The 17,656-nt window shown below is 40.3% G+C and overlaps 1 protein-coding gene across 1 annotated transcript in view; it reads right to left on the bottom strand.

Annotated features, from left to right (window-relative positions):
* The window catches only part of LOC132873690 (protein phosphatase PTC7 homolog), a 45,981-nt gene extending 30,672 nt beyond the window's left edge, over positions 1-15,309 (bottom strand). The window contains exon 1 of the mRNA XM_060909461.1: positions 14,842-15,309. Within this exon, the coding sequence (XP_060765444.1) occupies positions 14,842-15,043 (202 nt within the window). The 5' untranslated portion in view covers positions 15,044-15,309. The remainder of the gene's footprint in view (positions 1-14,841) is intronic.
* Between the last annotated feature and the right edge of the window lie 2,347 nt (positions 15,310-17,656).

The raw sequence follows: 17,656 nt of genomic DNA on the forward strand, positions 1-17,656 counted from the left end.
AGAAGTCGTACACAAGGGTGAAGGAACGAAAAATCTCAAGAAGACGCCGTGAAAAATTACCCGCAGGCCTTTCACTGTGTTCGAAAGGAATAGAGAGAGTCCACATGCTCATGTGTGCAGCGATCATTTTGTTAAAGGTACAGACATCAATACATTTAATAATAATAATAATAATAATAATAATAATACATCTGTTTTGTATAGCGCTTTTCATGGTACTCAAAGACGCTTTACAGGAGGTTCAAACATACACACACAGACAATAGTAGACAAAGAAAGAAAAAAAATAAAATAAAAATGAATAAATAAAAAAATTATAATAAAAAATAAATAAAATAAAATAAAAAAAAGTTAAAAAAAAAAAAGTCCACCAAGTAGGGGTCAGGATGTAATTCCCGTGGTGTAGCAGCCACAGTCCCACCAAAAGGCGCACGAAAACAAGTCCCACATCTCCAGCACCGCCGCCGTCAGCAACATCGCTCGAACACCACGCCGTGGATCCACAAAGCGAGCAGAGAAGCTCCGCCACGCAGAGCGCTGGTGTGTCCCAAACCGCCTGCACAGCCGCCGCGACACCACCGAGCAACATCGCTCGGAACATCACGCCAAGCATTAAAGCACAGAACGCTGGACAACCATGAAGTAAAATGAGCAACGAGCTCACTGCAGTCCACAGCTTGGAGCGCAGGCATCGCCCACGGCAAACCAAGGCCTGGAGGGAACCGACGCCCAAAACTAGGTCCGGAGCTACACCACAACCGGTGGAGAAAACACTCAAACATCAAACTACACAAACACACAGAGAAAAAAAAAAATAGAAAAAGAAATAAAATAAAACAAAAAAGCTCCGGTGAGAAGCGGCAGCCAGAACGCGCACGACGTACTCTCAACCGGAAACGGATCTAAAATTATGGATCTAAAATTAAAACTTCGAACGTTAAATGAGTTTTCTTACGTTTTGGATGTCGTAAAACAAACTGTCGATGAAACTCGTTTAGAACTCGGCCTCGACTGAAACTCGATCGTTTACGGAATTTTTCCAGCTTATCCGATGATGTCAGTTCACAAGTCTGAGCTATGTTTGAAAACATCATGAAATAAAACGCAAGTTATCATTGCAAAAATACCTACAGCAGCTCTGACTCGAATCACACCCTACAATTCGGCTAACGTTACTCACCCTCGTAAAAATAAGACCATTATTGTCCTTTTGAAGTCTTATTCCAATATCATAAACCCAGCCACAAATCAAAGTTTTCAGCTTCAAGACTTTTGAAAGCTTTCGTTTGATTCTTCGTTTCTTGTAAAACGATGTTTGGACGACCAGATAATTAGAAACGTCTGGAAACTATGTTTGGAAGGTTGTTGAAATGCTCGAAAAGTTTGTCCTTAAGCTGTAGGGGTCCAATCCATCGCATAAATATTTTTTCTTGAAATCTCGATTTTGCTTTTGGTTCTAGTCCGTTAACATGGGCGGATGTAAAACGTTTTCCACAAGATGACGGATGTGCACTCGGCTTGGACGCCATCTTTGATTGTTGGCCGTCACTTGGAAACCGGAAGTGAATCAGGAGGCAAAAAGTCACACGATTGCAAACAAAGAATAGCCTCTCTCTCGTTCTTTTTTTTTTTGTATGTCACAGAGAAACCAGAACACACAGACGTCCCTGTGCTGAAGACTTTCCCACAGCAGAAAACCTACCGACTCTTACAAAGACTCCATCTAAAAACTTTAAACATCTCAGAGAAAACTTCCATACAAACCATTCCACGCTTTAAAAAAAAAAAATCTGCTCACGTGGCGTGTCTGCCATACAAGTCCTTACCATAGAAACGATAGCGTAATCAACAGAGAGCATTAATCTAATCTAATCTAATCTAATCCTGTGATTTGCAGCTGTACTACTGTCAGAACTGCTGTTCAAGAAGATTAATCATCTTCTAACCAATCAGAACGGAGAACTCGAAAGCAATTAAAAAGTAGGAGGCGAGTTTAATGATGGAGGTGGAGCTTATTTAAGGTGTAGTCTTTAAACCATCACAACCGGACGTACGATTTTTTGGCCGTGCGATTTTTGGTGTTTCCCAAATTGCTGCATTTTTTTGTTCATGGAGAAAGACGCGCATTGTCCGTAAGTTTGTCTTGCAACTAGGGCTGTGCGATATGGGAAGGGAAAAAAAAAAAAAATCTCGATACATTTTCTCCATTTCACGATATACGATATATATCTCGATATATTTAAATCTCCTCTAAAGGACCCCATGAAATCTAACTTTTGAGCAATTCCAGCGTTATGGACGTGACACTTGAACTCAAAATGGCAACAAATGACCCAGTGCATGTTTTATTGTCTCCCAGTATTTAAACAGGTGTTGCATATTTTAAGGCTGTACCATACTGGAGAAGTGATAGAACAAGAACAATTCCCATAGTACATCTAGGGCATGCCAGAAAATGCCAATAAAAGACGCGTTATGGATGTGACAGAAAAAGTATCACTTTTCTTGGGTGACTGTACATTTTTATCAAACTCTGTGAAATTGTAAACCTAATGTCGAAATGGAGATATCCATTTGATAGAGGGGTCCAAGGTGAATATTAAAAAATCTTTGTTTAAAATATTTTGTATTTCATGCAGAGTTTCGGAAGGAAAAGTCAGCGTTATGGATGCGACGAAATTCCGTTATGGATGTGACGCGTCTGAAATAGACATGGCATATGTTTAGAAAATCAGCAATTTAACCACCATAACGCTTTGAAAAACTCTCTAAATATCAGCTAAAACTATCAAAGTTCTTAAATAATATTTAGGATGGCTATTGTTTTGCTGTTTTGTGGATTTTAGCATACATTTCTGTGGCTTGTGGCAATAATATAGAATTGTACATGATCAAAGTTGATTTTAGCTTGGGGTTTACATTATAAGAAAGAAAGACTGACATATTAAGGCGAAGGGAACAATTCTTGTGACAAATTGGTTCAACTTATTTACATCTGTAAAATACAGGCCTAGGTGATATCTCCCGGAGTGGTTTTGATGTATTACATGTTGCTTTATTTTTGCATGGTGAGGTTGACATTTACATGGAATTGCCCTCTTACTCTTTACTGTTTTCACTACAATCCCTGCAGATTAAATAACATTCTTGGTTAACTTTACAGGTGGTTTTCAACAACACATTTTAAATTTTCATGTTAGTGATTAATCACAATTGAATTGAAATAAGACTATTTTTATTCAACAAAGATGTGGCACAAACTGCAAAAACAATCTTGAAAATTGCAACAAAGGGGCAACACAATACAGAGCTGCTCAAATCAATAAAGTGCAGCTCAACACTGAGAAAGACATTTAGCCTAAATAAGAAACGTGCTCATTCATTAAATTATTTAAAAAAAATTGATCTCCAAGCTATTAACCTGACTACTGAGAACCACTGGAACATTCACAATAGAGAGAGAGAGAGAGAAGAGAGAGATCTGCAAAACATCATTTTTCTCTTTGCACACTTTTGAACTGAATGTTTTCTGGCAAGCTGCAGTTAAACAGGAAGACAACAAACATTCCTGTGTGTGTGGAGAACATTTTATATCAGGTTAGTGTGAAGGCTCTGTGTAACATTAAAATGTAGATCTGGATGTGGGCTTCTGTATCTCAGCTGTGTAGAATTCCGGCTGCTGCCTTTCGTGATGACAGGGTTTTCTGCACACTTGACAAACTGGCATTTGCTGTTCCACGTCCTCCTCGCGATATCCAAAAAATGCCAGATGACTGACCCCTTACTAGTTCTTTTAGGAACCAATTCGTCCGCTTCCATTTTTAATTTGTTGCTGTAATTGACAGCGCTTACACGGTGGCCTATGCAACACCAGCGATTGCACGAACTGAGTCAGCGCTGTAAACCGGAACCAGGAAATCTGCCCGCCGCGTGTTGCCAGATACTGCTGACGGTTTCCAGTCCAAAATATGTTCAAAACCCGCCAAAACGCACTTAGAACCGCCCAATCTGGCAACACAACCGAAACTAGAAAACCTTCCCGCAAGTTCCTTTCAGCACAGAGATGTCGCCCGGGATTGGTTGGCGAATGAGTGACGTTATTGTTTTTACCCTTAAGGCCTCTGCATGCTCTTGCGACAAGGCTTTCGCAGATAGCTTTTCGCAGACAGTTGTAATTTATTGTTGAGCGGGGAGTAATAGGCGTACGCGATGTTATTCACCGGCACAACGCAAGGGGGCGCGAAGTCGCTAGGAGTAGTTGGTGGGTGTGGTTAGTGGAGTGTTTATCCTCCGGTTACTTATAATGACTAGAACTTTTTTTTTTATAATGACTAGAACTGGAGTCGTACAGATGTACGTACTTCCTCAATCAACCGCTCTTCGTGCTGCTCCATCTTCGCTCGTGTTTTTAAAAATGCCGGTCGTGAAAACAAAAACCAGGAAAGTAGGGAAGCGGAAGTGCGTGTACAGCGGATGTAGAGTGGACCAATCAGAGCCCTCTTGTCTGCGGCGCTGTCTGCGAGGCTTCTGCGGTGGTCACAATTTTTGGGAGGTGCGCGCAGAGCGTCTGCGAAGGTGGGGGGGCTACGCAGACACTGTCTGCAACACCGTCTGCGAGGACTGGGTTGTCAGCATAAATTGGCCTTTAGGCAGCCTCTCACGTTACTGCCTGAGGGACAGAGAGAAAACCACCGGGAAAGGTTTTAAACAAACACGAAATGAACGCAAGTCGGAAGATGACCATAAAATACTCGATAGTTACGATATAATAATTTTATGTATCGCACACAGAATTTTCGGCGATATATCGAGTATATTCGATATCTCGCACAGCCCTACTTGCAACCTGAAAAAAACCTAAGCGTCCTTAGAGTTTGTTTGACATGACAAAGAACCTCTGCGGCCGGTCTGCGGCCAGTCTACGGCTCGAAAATCAGCACGTCACACGCGCGCCCTCCGTGCGTTTCTTGCACGTAGACCGGCCGTAGGAGCACGTACGGCCGGTTGTGACCGAGGCTTAAGGGGACATTTAAACGGACTTGGGTCTAATCTCATGTCTCTGCAGAGTCTAATGCACTAATACAGTGCAGTTATGTTTCTAATGGCAGGCATGTATGATGCAACACACTTAAATAACCGTGACACTAAATATAGTCTCTGTCCAGATACAGGCCAAAAGGACAACACCGAGAAGGTCACATGATGCTTTCACGTTTTTTTTTTGGTCCAATAAAAGAAACCTTACACATCTTTACTTTGCTGCATACTTCTGATGGATACTCGGTATTACAGTACAAAAAAAAGGGGGGAAAAAAAGCATCCATCACCCTGTCTCTTTCACTCACACACGATTCCTCAGAGAGGACCATACAAGGAGTCCGACTGCCGTGTTCTCAAACACATGGGATAAAAGCAGAGTCCAACTAAAACAAATACTCCGGCAGCATAACACCAGGACAGAACTCCAAAGTAACCACAGAGAGCTGGTACAAACAAACATGACACGCTTTCAGATGAAACAGTGCTCCAGGCACAAAGTTTGATGCATCCAAACAAACAGTTACAGAGTGTTTCAAAAGCTTCACCTGGATCTGATGTCAAACTTCTACCGCTGTGGGTCTACATCAGGAATAAGGCTTAATCACCTACAGTGGAGGCACCAAATGTGTCAAAATTCATTAAAAGTCATGGATGCAAAGCCCTAAAAGTGATAATTCAGTTTACAGGGGCCTTTCAATGACATCACAGATTTCTGTTTATCACGCAGCATCCGCCATATTGCCGGACAAACAAAGAAACACAGTCGCGACAGGTAATAATGAAAATCTAGATGACTGCAGTCAGTACATTTTCTCTGAAACGATTCAAAGTTTATTTTAGGGCTGCTCGATTATGGAAAAAATAATAATCACGATTATTTCAGTCAATATTGAAATCACGATTATTCAAACGATTTTTTGAAACAATGCATTTATTCAGCATTGCTCTTTAAAACAAAAAAAACCCTCTTTGTTATTGATCATTTACGTTCACCTTTCTTTCAAACTGAAAATAAATATAGTCTAGAAGTTTGCGATGTATAAAGCAAAATAAAAATATTCTTCTGACACAAGACAGAGAAAAACAAATGTACATAGGCTGCATGTCTTTGGCTAAATAATATCCGATGGATGCTGTGAGTGCGTTGTGCCTCTCCGAACTCGTGGCATACGGAGTGGCATTGTGGAGAGTGGCTGAAATGGATGGCTGCATTGTCTTGCTGGTTGTGGCGGCATCGGCTTTATCTTTTTGTTTGTTTTTTATTGTTTCGTCATGAATAACTTTATGGCTCGGTTTCAGGTGGTTGAAGAGGTTTGTAGTGTTGCCAAGAGGCGCAGATACTACCTTATTGCAAATCTTACACACGATGCGCTTCTGTTCCACGTCGGATTCTTCGAATCCAAAGTGATCCCATATTACAGACGGTTTTTCGTCCCTTTTTGTCGACCAACCGATTCTGCCCTCCTTCTGTCATCTTGCGAGCCTACCTCGCGCCAAACAATTCACAATCTCTCCTCCTTTCAGCTGCGTGAGTGGAGAGCCATAGAGACACACACACTGCTTCCGCCGCGTGAGTGTTGTCGGCAAGTCTGCGCATGGGCCCGCGGGAAGGAAACGTATTGCGTGTGCGCGTCCCCGACAAATGGCAAAATAATCGTTTCAACTCGATTATATGAATTTTGAGATCGTTTGACACAAAAATCGAAATCGTGATCAAAATTCGATTAATTGCACAGCCCTAGTTTATTTTATACCAGCAGATCATGTTACATCCAAAAGCTGAAACATGCAGGCCTCACAGATCCATATAATTTACCCACAAATTTATTCTGCTCACTGTGCGCTCGCTCTCTTTCTCTGCATGCACACGTTCACCGCTTCAGATGGATTAAATGCACAGGAGGAATTTTGCTGTGCTTGAGTTTACATGTGACAAAAATAAAGGCTTCTTCTTCATAATTTACCCACAAATGTATTTATTCCACTTGAAGTGTTTGGCAAACCTGCTACCAGATTTGGGACACTGTTTCATCCTGAACTATTTAGTATTCGGGACTTCTAAATACACCGGAGATGCTAAAGGCTTACAAAATTACAGATATTTCGAGGCAGGTCTCATGCCGGAATGTTATAGGAAATTCACAATAAAGAAAAACACCTTATTATGACAAAGGGAACTCAAACGGGAACTTCTAATACTAATAATAAACAAGCCAGGGCCTAGATCTAGCATATAAGGTATTAGGCAGAGACCCGTCCACCCGTAAATTTGACGGGCAATTGCCGATTTCAACGGGCAAGTATACACACAGACGGATACTGAAACGGACGATAATGCCGAAAATTTTCGCACATGAATACTCCCACATGTCATCCGATAAATCCAGTTATGTTCCGCCCACACACGGACTGGCCATCGGGAGTAGCGGGAGTTTTCCCGGTGGGCTGGTGGTTCAGCGTGGGCCGGCGGAGAAAAAAAAAAACAAAACAGTTGCGCGCTGGCCTTTAATATGATAAGCAATGTTAACAGTTTCTTTAACAAACTGTTAACATTGCTTATTACAGTTGCGCGCTGGCCTTTAATATGATAAGCAATGTTAACAGTTTGTTAAAGAAACTGTTAACATTGCTTATCATATTAAAGGCCAGCGCGCAACTGTTTTTTTTTTTTTTTTTTTTCTCCGCCGGCCCACACTGAACCACCGGCCCACTGGGAAAACTCCCGCTACTCCCGATGGCCAGTCCGTGTGTGGTTCCGCCATCATTTACAAATCGTAAGAAACACAGTTTAATACGAAAAATACTGAAAACTTGAAATGAAAAATCAGAATATTTCATCGTTTCCGCCATTTTGGCCCGCACTGAATCTTGTAACATGCGGACTGAATAAATCGCGAATTCTGATTGGTCGAAAATTGCCAAACACCCTGCGTTGTAGTTTCCTCTTTCTTGGCGGGAGAACCGCATTTTTTTTTGCTGACTCACTCTTCTGGATCAAGATGAATCCCAACAAACGCCCCAAATTGAATGTGACAAAAACTGATTCGTTTTTCCACAAAAAGACAGAAAAGGTATGTGTGATACATTGATTAACAAGGGGGTTTCATTGGGGTATGGTAAAATAGAATACTGTTGGGTTTTTTTTTTTTTATTAAATACTGTAACTAGATCAAAAGATTATATACAATTCATTGTTGTTTATTTTCTTTTCACTTTTGTTACCAAATCAAACACCATACATACATCTGATACATTCAGGAGTGAAACTGAAAAAAATACAAAGTAAAAATATGCAATATTTCTGATCAAAAATTACACGCCATTTCACCCTGAAAATGTCCTAGAATGCAGGAAATGAAGTCTAAATTTCAAAAATTTTCTGGGGGGGCATGCCCCCAGACCCCCCTAGAGGGACTTCGCGCCTGCGGCGCTCGTCTTCGCACCTGCGGCGCTTATCAGGATTATATAAAATATTATTTTTGACTGGTAAATTTCTTTTTCTGCCTAATACCCTACTAGCATATTTTATGATGTCTAGCCTCGTCTATATTATCAGTACATAAACACACTGCTAGTCGAACCAAGCTTGAGGTCTTAATAAAATATATCGCATCCAAAGCCCACATCCAGATCTACATTTTAATGTTACACAGAGCCTTCACACTAACCTGATATAAAATGTTCTCCACACACACAGGAATGTTTGTTGTCTTCCTGTTTAACTGCAGCTTGCCATTTTTCTCGTCTTTCTGGGTTCACCGGGAAGCAGTGAAAAGTTAAACCAGGCTCATCTCCACCTCTGTTATTACATCCAAAAGCACTACAGGTCTCTGGTATTGTTCTTTTAGATGGAACTTCTACACGTTTATCTGTAGATGTTTACTGAACTGGGCTTACAAGCGTTCGTGTACGCTTGTGCCGATCGCTAGCAAACACAAAGCTCGCCCGGCAATATGGCGGTGTAAACAAATCCAGTTATGATGACGTCACCTGAAAGTCATCCATAGCCACCAGTTGAGCATCGTGTAAACTGCAGGTCTGATTCATGCATTTATCTTAAAGGACATTGCTCAACAACTTAAAAACTTTCATAAAACAGCACCTCAGTGCCTTGTCCCACCCACCGCACTCTGGAATTTCTAGCAAAGTTGTGTGGAAATGTTTAAATAAGCCAAGCCAAACGAAACTAAAACTGTCCACTGGATTTACAGAGGTTTGGGAAATTTTGGTTTTCTTTATACTCACGTGTGTATATTGGTCACATGTATAATGCAAAGCACATTTCAGACACAGCTCATTTGCATATAATAACGCCCACAATTCTCCATAAAAGTTCAACTGCGCAGACAGTAAATGACCAATGAGGGTCCAAAAGATTGAGATGGAAGTTATTTAGACTTGCTTCTCATCTCATCTCATTATCTCTGGCCGCTTTATCCTGTTCTACAGGGTCGTAGGCAAGCTGGAGCCTATCCCAGCTGACTATGGGCGAAAGGCGGGGTACACCCTGGACAAGTCGCCAGGTCATCACAGGGCTGACACATAGACACAGACAACCATTCACACTCACATTCACACCTACGCTCAATTTAGAGTCACCAGTTAACCTAACCTGCATGCCTTTGGACTGTGGGGGAAACCGGAGCACCCGGAGGAAACCCACGCGGACACGGGGAGAACATGCAAACTCTGCACAGAAAGGCCCTCGCCGGCCACGGGGCTCGAACCCGGACCTTCTTGCTGTGAGGCGACAGCGCTAACCACTACACCACCGTGCCACCCTTAGACTCGCTTCTATAACAGTAAAATATTTATACAACAATAAATCAATCATCGACGGCCAAATCTTCCTTCAACTGAGGCATTTAAACGAATAGTTTTCTTTGTCTTAATTTATGGGTTTGAATCAGCTCACTTTCTGAATTTCTCATTTCCTTTAATTCAAGCCAATAGCAAAAACGACTAGACCTCCCTGACCGAGTGAACGAGCATGAGGATGTGTTATTATAGCACATCTCCAGGCCATGCTGGATAGGGGAATCTACCAAGTGCTGCAAAATGTAATTTAAAAAAATAAGCAATTAAAACTTAAGTTTATTCCGTATACAAGCCTGCAGTAAGCCATGTACACTGTACGCTCTCAAGATCAATCAGTACAGGTTTACATCAGTTCATCTGCTTACACATACACACTCACAAGCATGAGTATGATACAAAGACACCCCCCCCCGAAATTATGGAATTTTCCTGAATACCAATTTTCTTATGTAAATGCACAAGACAATTTATGAATAAATCCGTTTGTATCCAGTTTGATAAAATCAGGCACACTCTCCTGACCTCATCCACACACAACCCAACACTGTCGATATCTCATCTTGGCATGCCTAAACACCAACACCATTCCATCTGCGCTCACATGCAACAACACGGTCCTAACAGACGCAACAGCGGCTCCACCTGAACACATCAACCTCCTCGTCTTCACCCAACCCCCAAACACAGCAACGTCCAAATCTCTTCTAAAGTCAAGCTTTGGACCACACCTCATTCTAGAGTCTGATGGTGTTGAGTAATACAAAACTATGTACTAAGGAAAGCATGTGATTTAGCTTTTTCACCCCAGGACAGCTGGTACTCCTGTTTTTGTCCATTTTCATAGATACCAGACTGTTCAAGGTTTATTGAATCACTGATGTTGATAAATCTGCTTGAGGCGTGTGTGCAATGGTACGGAAGCCGTGAGAGGCCCTTCATATAATCATTTTTTTTATTCACCTTGTTATCCCGAGATAACGACATAATTAATTCAGGATCTCGAGAAAACAACACAACTAATTTGAGATCTAGAGAAAACAAAACCGTTATTTCGAGATCTCGAGAAAACAAAATTATTTCATGATCTCAGCTAGATCACTGTATCTCCGTCGGTAGAGACGAAGCCGGTGTTCTGTAAAGTTATCCTACCTCTTGGATTTGTCCTACCAAGCCTACTGCGCATGCGCAGAACACATGACGTCATATCTTGGAATTTGGACTGAGTTTTGTCCTACCGATCAGCTGGGCTGATAGAAAATTTTTATGTTTTGTGCGTATTGGTCGAGTCTTTGGCCGAGTCAAATAATTTGTAATGACTTGTTTTGAATAATAAAACGGTCTGTATGAGAACTTGCTAATTCTGTCACGCAGCGGGCACTGTGCAGTCAAAGTTATGACGGGGCATCGTTTCGTTTGTTTATAAATACTGTATTTTATACGTTTCTGAATTGCACATATGCCTACATTACGCGTTACAAATGCGTGAAATACTCACCGATTTCCTATCATTTCTCAGCAGTTTACTCGAGGTCATGAAATAATTTGTATGTAGTGAAAATTCATTATGTCTGATTATAACTATTCTTTAAGTTCGTTTCTTAAGACATGTATTTTTTAGTATGTTACCTCGTTTGTTGACAGTTTCGGCGAACACTTCCGCCTTCTTCAAAACAGTCACCAGATGTCGAGTGGTGTCGAGAGGCCAGAGTCATTCGCGCTGAAGAGAATAGATATCAGCGTTGGATTCTGGAGGCAGTGGAGATACGAAAGCGGGCGCAGAGGACGATGAACTGGGATGAGGGAGCGTACGCGCTGTCACACACCTGGAGCGCAGTCCTGGGGCAGCGACCTGACAGCAGGAGGCGTGGACTACCTGTCAAATTGGGCGGGACGTTCACACCTCCATAGAGTAACATCAGCTGATAAGGCACGTCACCACTCGACATCTGGTGACTGTTTTGAAGAAGGCGGAAGTGTTCGCCGAAACTGTCAACAAACGAGGTAACATACTAAAAAATACGTGCCTTAAGAAACGAACTTAAAGAATAGTCATGAAATAATTGTTTTGTTTTCTCGAGATCACGGAATAATGGTTTTGTTTTCTCAAGATCTTGAATTAGTTGTGTTGTTTTCTCAAGATCCTGAATTAATTATGTCGTTATCTCGGGATAACAAGGTGAATAAAAAAAAAAAGATTATATGAAGGGCCTCTCGCGGCTTCCGTACAATGGTGACTCAGGCTACGTTCACACTGCAGGCTGAAGTGACTCAAATCCGATCTTTTCGCCCATATGTGACCTGTATCCGATCTTTTATTGACAATATGAACGACACAGATCCGATTTTTTCAAATCCGACCCAGGCTGTTTGGATATGTGGTGCTAATTCCGATTCCTATCCGCTCTTTTCATATGCGACTTCAGTCTGAACCGCCAGGTCGCATTCATCCGACTTACACGTCATCAACAAGCCACAAACGTCACTATTCTGCGCTGAAGTAGGCGGCGGGTCTCTCAAAAAAAGTTACAACAACATGGCGCATAATCACGGGCGCAGATAGAGGGTGGGACGAGTCATATTTAAATTCACCTCGTTCGGTCCCCCCCACTTATAGGGAGGAAAAAACGTCTATGCTGTCTTTCTTTGCATAAGGCAAACCTCACGGAAAAATTACTATTTTTTACAAAAGACTAATTACCATTCGGTTTATTAAGGTGCACAGCAGTGTATACATAGTTGCAACAACTCACATAAAACAAAACAAAGACTGATATTCGGTTGGTTGAGCTGCGCAGACTGCACAGGTTGCGAGCTCGAGCTTGGTTGCTATGGTTACTAACAAGTTTGACAGGCATATCGGGGTTGGTTTGCTGGCAGCTTTGTCCCCCCCCAGTTTTTTGTCCCCCCCAGTTCAAAAAACGTATCTGCGCCCCTGCGCATGACATCAATGCGAGGGACGCTTCGGGCTGTGAAGGTTCTGAATCTTCTCAATGGAAGGACGCAGAGGTTAGGGAGCTGATTTCCATTTGGGGGGATACAGCTATTCAAGCTAGATTGGATGAGTCATACCGCAACCGGGCGGTTTTACTTCCGTAAACACTGGCCATGCTCACTGGCGTGTGACGTCGTCGTATCCTGCAGTGCGCATGCGGAACACTTTTAGGTCGCTTTTCGTTCATACTGAGGATCACATACAAGTCGCATATATTTGTTAATGTGAACGACCTCACAAAAAAATCGGATTTCACAAAAAAATCGGAATTGAGCATTAAGCCTTGCAGTGTGAACGTAGCGTCAGAGGCTTATAAGTTTTCCTTACTTGTCAAACCCCATAGCTTTGTATCTCTGGTTAAAAACCTAATAAAACCCAGATGTGTCTAAAACTAATTTAAGTTCATCTGGGGTTTAAAAAAAAAGGGGGGGGGGGGGGGGGGGGTTGAACATTTCCTGTATTTGGCTGAACTACTCCTTCCTTACAGAGATGGACAAAAGGATGAAGAGGAACTTCAATACATGGCTAAGAAGATGATTATTACTGAGCCATGTAGCGTGCAAAACCACCTCAAAGCAGCCAAACATGTCATGCCGTTATTAAACAGCTGTCACGCGCTCAACCACGTGGTACACCACTCACAACAAAAGAACACTATACCGGAAGTAGAAAACCCCAGGGAGGAAAAAACCTCTGTGTTGAAGCTAACATGAAACAAATATTAAATATAAATCCACGAGACGTGTCATTATCCTCTGGCATTATAAATATAAATTATAACGCACTCATTTTACTTATTTTTGTGTTTTGGGAAAAACATTCACCGGAAATACATAAAAAATCAACATCGAGTCGTTTGTGTGTTTATCAAGGCAACAATGCAAGCTAGGCAAAAACAAACGAGCATTTTTTTTTCTTATTTTCTTTCTTTTTTTAACAAAAAAAAAAATCATCCGACATTTCTGAAAATACCTTGTTTTACAATGCGCATGCGCACCACTGTCACACGTGTCGCCATGGCTACGTCGGAAACTAATGCTGCTATAACTTTACTCTAAATAACTATTTTACAGCGATTTATGATCAGTTTTTTTAACACGACACCAAGCAAATAAGAAATGTTTTATTAAAAAGTAGCGTGAGAGTACTTGTGCAAAATACTATTTAGTTTGATCGTGGGGTTATTTTTGCTCCAACATGGCGGCCTCCATGCTCAACCATTCTGACCTTTAGGGGAAAAACATTTGCGATATTAAACTAAAATTATTTATTATAGAAGGTTACAGTATAAAAACGAAGACCATCCCGGGTGTCTCCAAGACGCTTTCATATTTTCCCCTCCTTTTCATCGTTTTTTTTTTTTTTAAATAATTTAAGTCTGACCGGTTACATTTATTAATTATAATTTCAACGTGAAGCAACGACAGATCAAGATATACAAAATAAATAAAGCTTTTTTTTTTTAAAAAATACATTTTAAAATAAAATTTTATTTCCAGGTTTGACAGCTCTAGTCGTCCTCTAGTCTCTCTTTTTGGGTAAAAGGTCATCACATCATCCAAAGCAATCGTGATTATAAGCTAATAAGCATACAATTCAGTCTAGCAGGAGCATTCGTGTGAACGAAATACAGCCAGATTCTTCTTTACAGATGACAATGATATTATAAGGACACCCATCGTGAGGATTTTTCATGTGAGGGTTAAATGTTATTTCCCTTCCTGCCCCACTGTTATTATGACCTCGAGCGCGCGTTATAGTACTTTTAAACCCTGAAGGTCATTCAGGGGAAAACAAAAACAAAACAAAAACGAGTCATGGTGCAATTTGGTGGTAGTTTTATGCAAAATGTATAAATTGTGTATTGTTAAAAAGAACAGTGCATATGAAGATGGAGGATGCTTTATAATGAATGGTAAGTAAGATGATACAAAAGGGGAGTCAAGATGATAATAATAATAATAATAATAATAATAGCAGTGTGTTTGTACCCAAGACGTCGGCGGTCCTGTGTCGCGCTATGAAGCACGCATCGTCCCCGTAGCACATGCCCTTCTTGAGGATGCCCTTCCGGAAATCCTTGCCGAAACCGCAGCTCGCCGAGACCAGTTTATAATCCCGGCCATCGGTCTGAGAGAGTCCGCCCAGGACGGCCCTGGCAACGATCCGTCCATAGGAGAGTACCGATAACATCCCACAGTCCGCTCACAAACCTCCTGCTGTGTCCCTTTAACACTAAACTCCCGTCCGGTCGAGTGCAGAACCGACACCTTTATGTTTTAGCCGATTTCATGGACAAAGTTCCTCCACACTGCTACCCCATCGTTCTCACCGACATCTTTCTTCACACTCACTCACTCTTTCTTTCTTTCTTTCACCCTCACACGCTCGCACACGCAAACAGCCGGGTTCGGCGAACGGTGAAAGGAAGAAAAAAACAAAAACCGAACCACATTGCATCCGGGTCTTTGTGTCATGTGACTCTGACGTCACTCCAAGCATGGCGGAAGTGTAGCTCTTGACCCTTTCACTGAGCTGAGTGGAGCCATAGATTTACATAGAAGACTAGATGCCTCGTGCCCGTCAACGAAGTCGAACGTCCGCACATGGCGGCCATCTTACCTCAGACACCTGGCTTACCCATTACATTGTGTTGGTAGCGATATGTACTTTTCAGATGATCGTAACTTCCTCAAATTTCAATCGATATTCAAACGGTTTGGTTTGTTATATAAAAAAAAACCAAACAGAAGTATGTATTTATGATATTAATGATGAATAATCATTTTATGTTTTAAAAAAATACGCATAGCTTGGCGAAAATATTTCAGTATACTACAGACTGTAAGACAGGATGCATGCTGAAATTCCTCTGCTGTGAGAAGCCTAACACTGCATACTTATGGATAACTGCGGCCTTAGGACAAAATAACCATACAATTTATTTCCAATTTTAGTGAAAATATTTTTACATGTGATAGGGCCGTAGGGGAAGCTAAAGTTAAATAAACAGCTTACTCACTTCTGAAACTTCAGAAATACTTCATCCACCTCAAAAACCTAATGCACTCACATCACAGCATAATAACAAATGTAAACTCACATCATAGCATAATAACAAATGTAAACTCACATCATAGCATAATAACAAATGTAAACTCACATCACAGCATAATAACAAATGTAAACTCACAGCATAATAACAAGTGTAAATTCACATCACAGCATAATAACAAATGTAAACTCACATCACAGCATAATAACAAATGTAAACTCACATCACAGCATAATAACAAATGTAAACTCACATCACAGCATAATAACAAATGTAAACTCACATCACAGCATAATAACAAATGTAAACTCACATCATAGCATAATAACAAATGTAAACTCACATCATAGCATAATAACAAATGTAAACTCACATCACAGCATAATAACAAATGTAAACTCACATCACAGCATAATAACAAATGTAAACTCACATCACAGCATAATAACAAGTGTAAACTCACATCACAGCATAATAACAAGTGTAAACTCACATCACAGCATAATAACAAATGTAAACTCACATCACAGCATAATAACAAATGTAAACTCACATCACAGCATAATAACAAATGTAAACTCACATCACAGCATAATAACAAATGTAAACTCACATCACAGCATAATAACAAATGTAAACTCACATCACAGCATAATAACAAATGTAAACTCACATCACAGCATAATAACAAATGTAAACTCACATCACAGCATAATAACAAATGTAAACTCACATCACAGCATAATAACAAATGTAAACTCACATCACAGCATAATAACAAATGTAAACTCTCATCATAGCATAATAACAAATGTAAACTCACATCATAGCATAATAACAAATGTAAACTCACATCACAGCATAATAACAAATGTAAACTCACATCACAGCATAATAACAAATGTAAACTCACATCACAGCATAATAACAAATGTAAACTCGCATCACAGCATAATAACAAATGTAAACTCGCATCATAGCATAATAACAAATGTAAACTCGCATCATAGCATAATAACAAATGTAAACTCGCATCACAGCATAATAACAAATGTAAACTCGCATCATAGCATAATAACAAATGTAAACTCACATCATAGCATAATAACAAATGTAAACTCACATCATAGCATAATAACAAATGCAAACTCACATCACAGCATAATAACAAATGTAAACTCACATCACAGCATAATAACAAATGTAAACTCACATCACAGCATAATAACAAATGTAAACTCACATCACAGCATAATAACAAATGTAAACTCACATCACAGCATAATAACAAATGTAAACTCACATCACAGCATAATAACAAATGTAAACTCACATCACAGCATAATAACAAATGTAAACTCACATCACAGCATAATAACAAATGTAAACTCACATCACAGCATAATAACAAATGTAAACTCACATCACAGCATAATAACAAATGTAAACTCACATCATAGCATAATAACAAATGTAAACTCACATCACAGCATAATAACAAATGTAAACTCACATCACAGCATAATAACAAGTGTAAACTCACATCACAGCATAATAACAAATGTAAACTCACATCACAGCATAATAACAAGTGTAAACTCACATCACAGCATAATAACAAATGTAAACTCACATCACAGGATAATAACAAATGTAAACTCACATCATAGCATAATAACAAGTGTAAACTCACATCACAGCATAATAACAAGTGTAAACTCACATCATAGCATAATAACAAATGTAAACTC

This window comes from Neoarius graeffei, chromosome 25 (assembly GCF_027579695.1).
Source record: "Neoarius graeffei isolate fNeoGra1 chromosome 25, fNeoGra1.pri, whole genome shotgun sequence".
Lineage (NCBI taxonomy): Eukaryota > Metazoa > Chordata > Actinopteri > Siluriformes > Ariidae > Neoarius > Neoarius graeffei.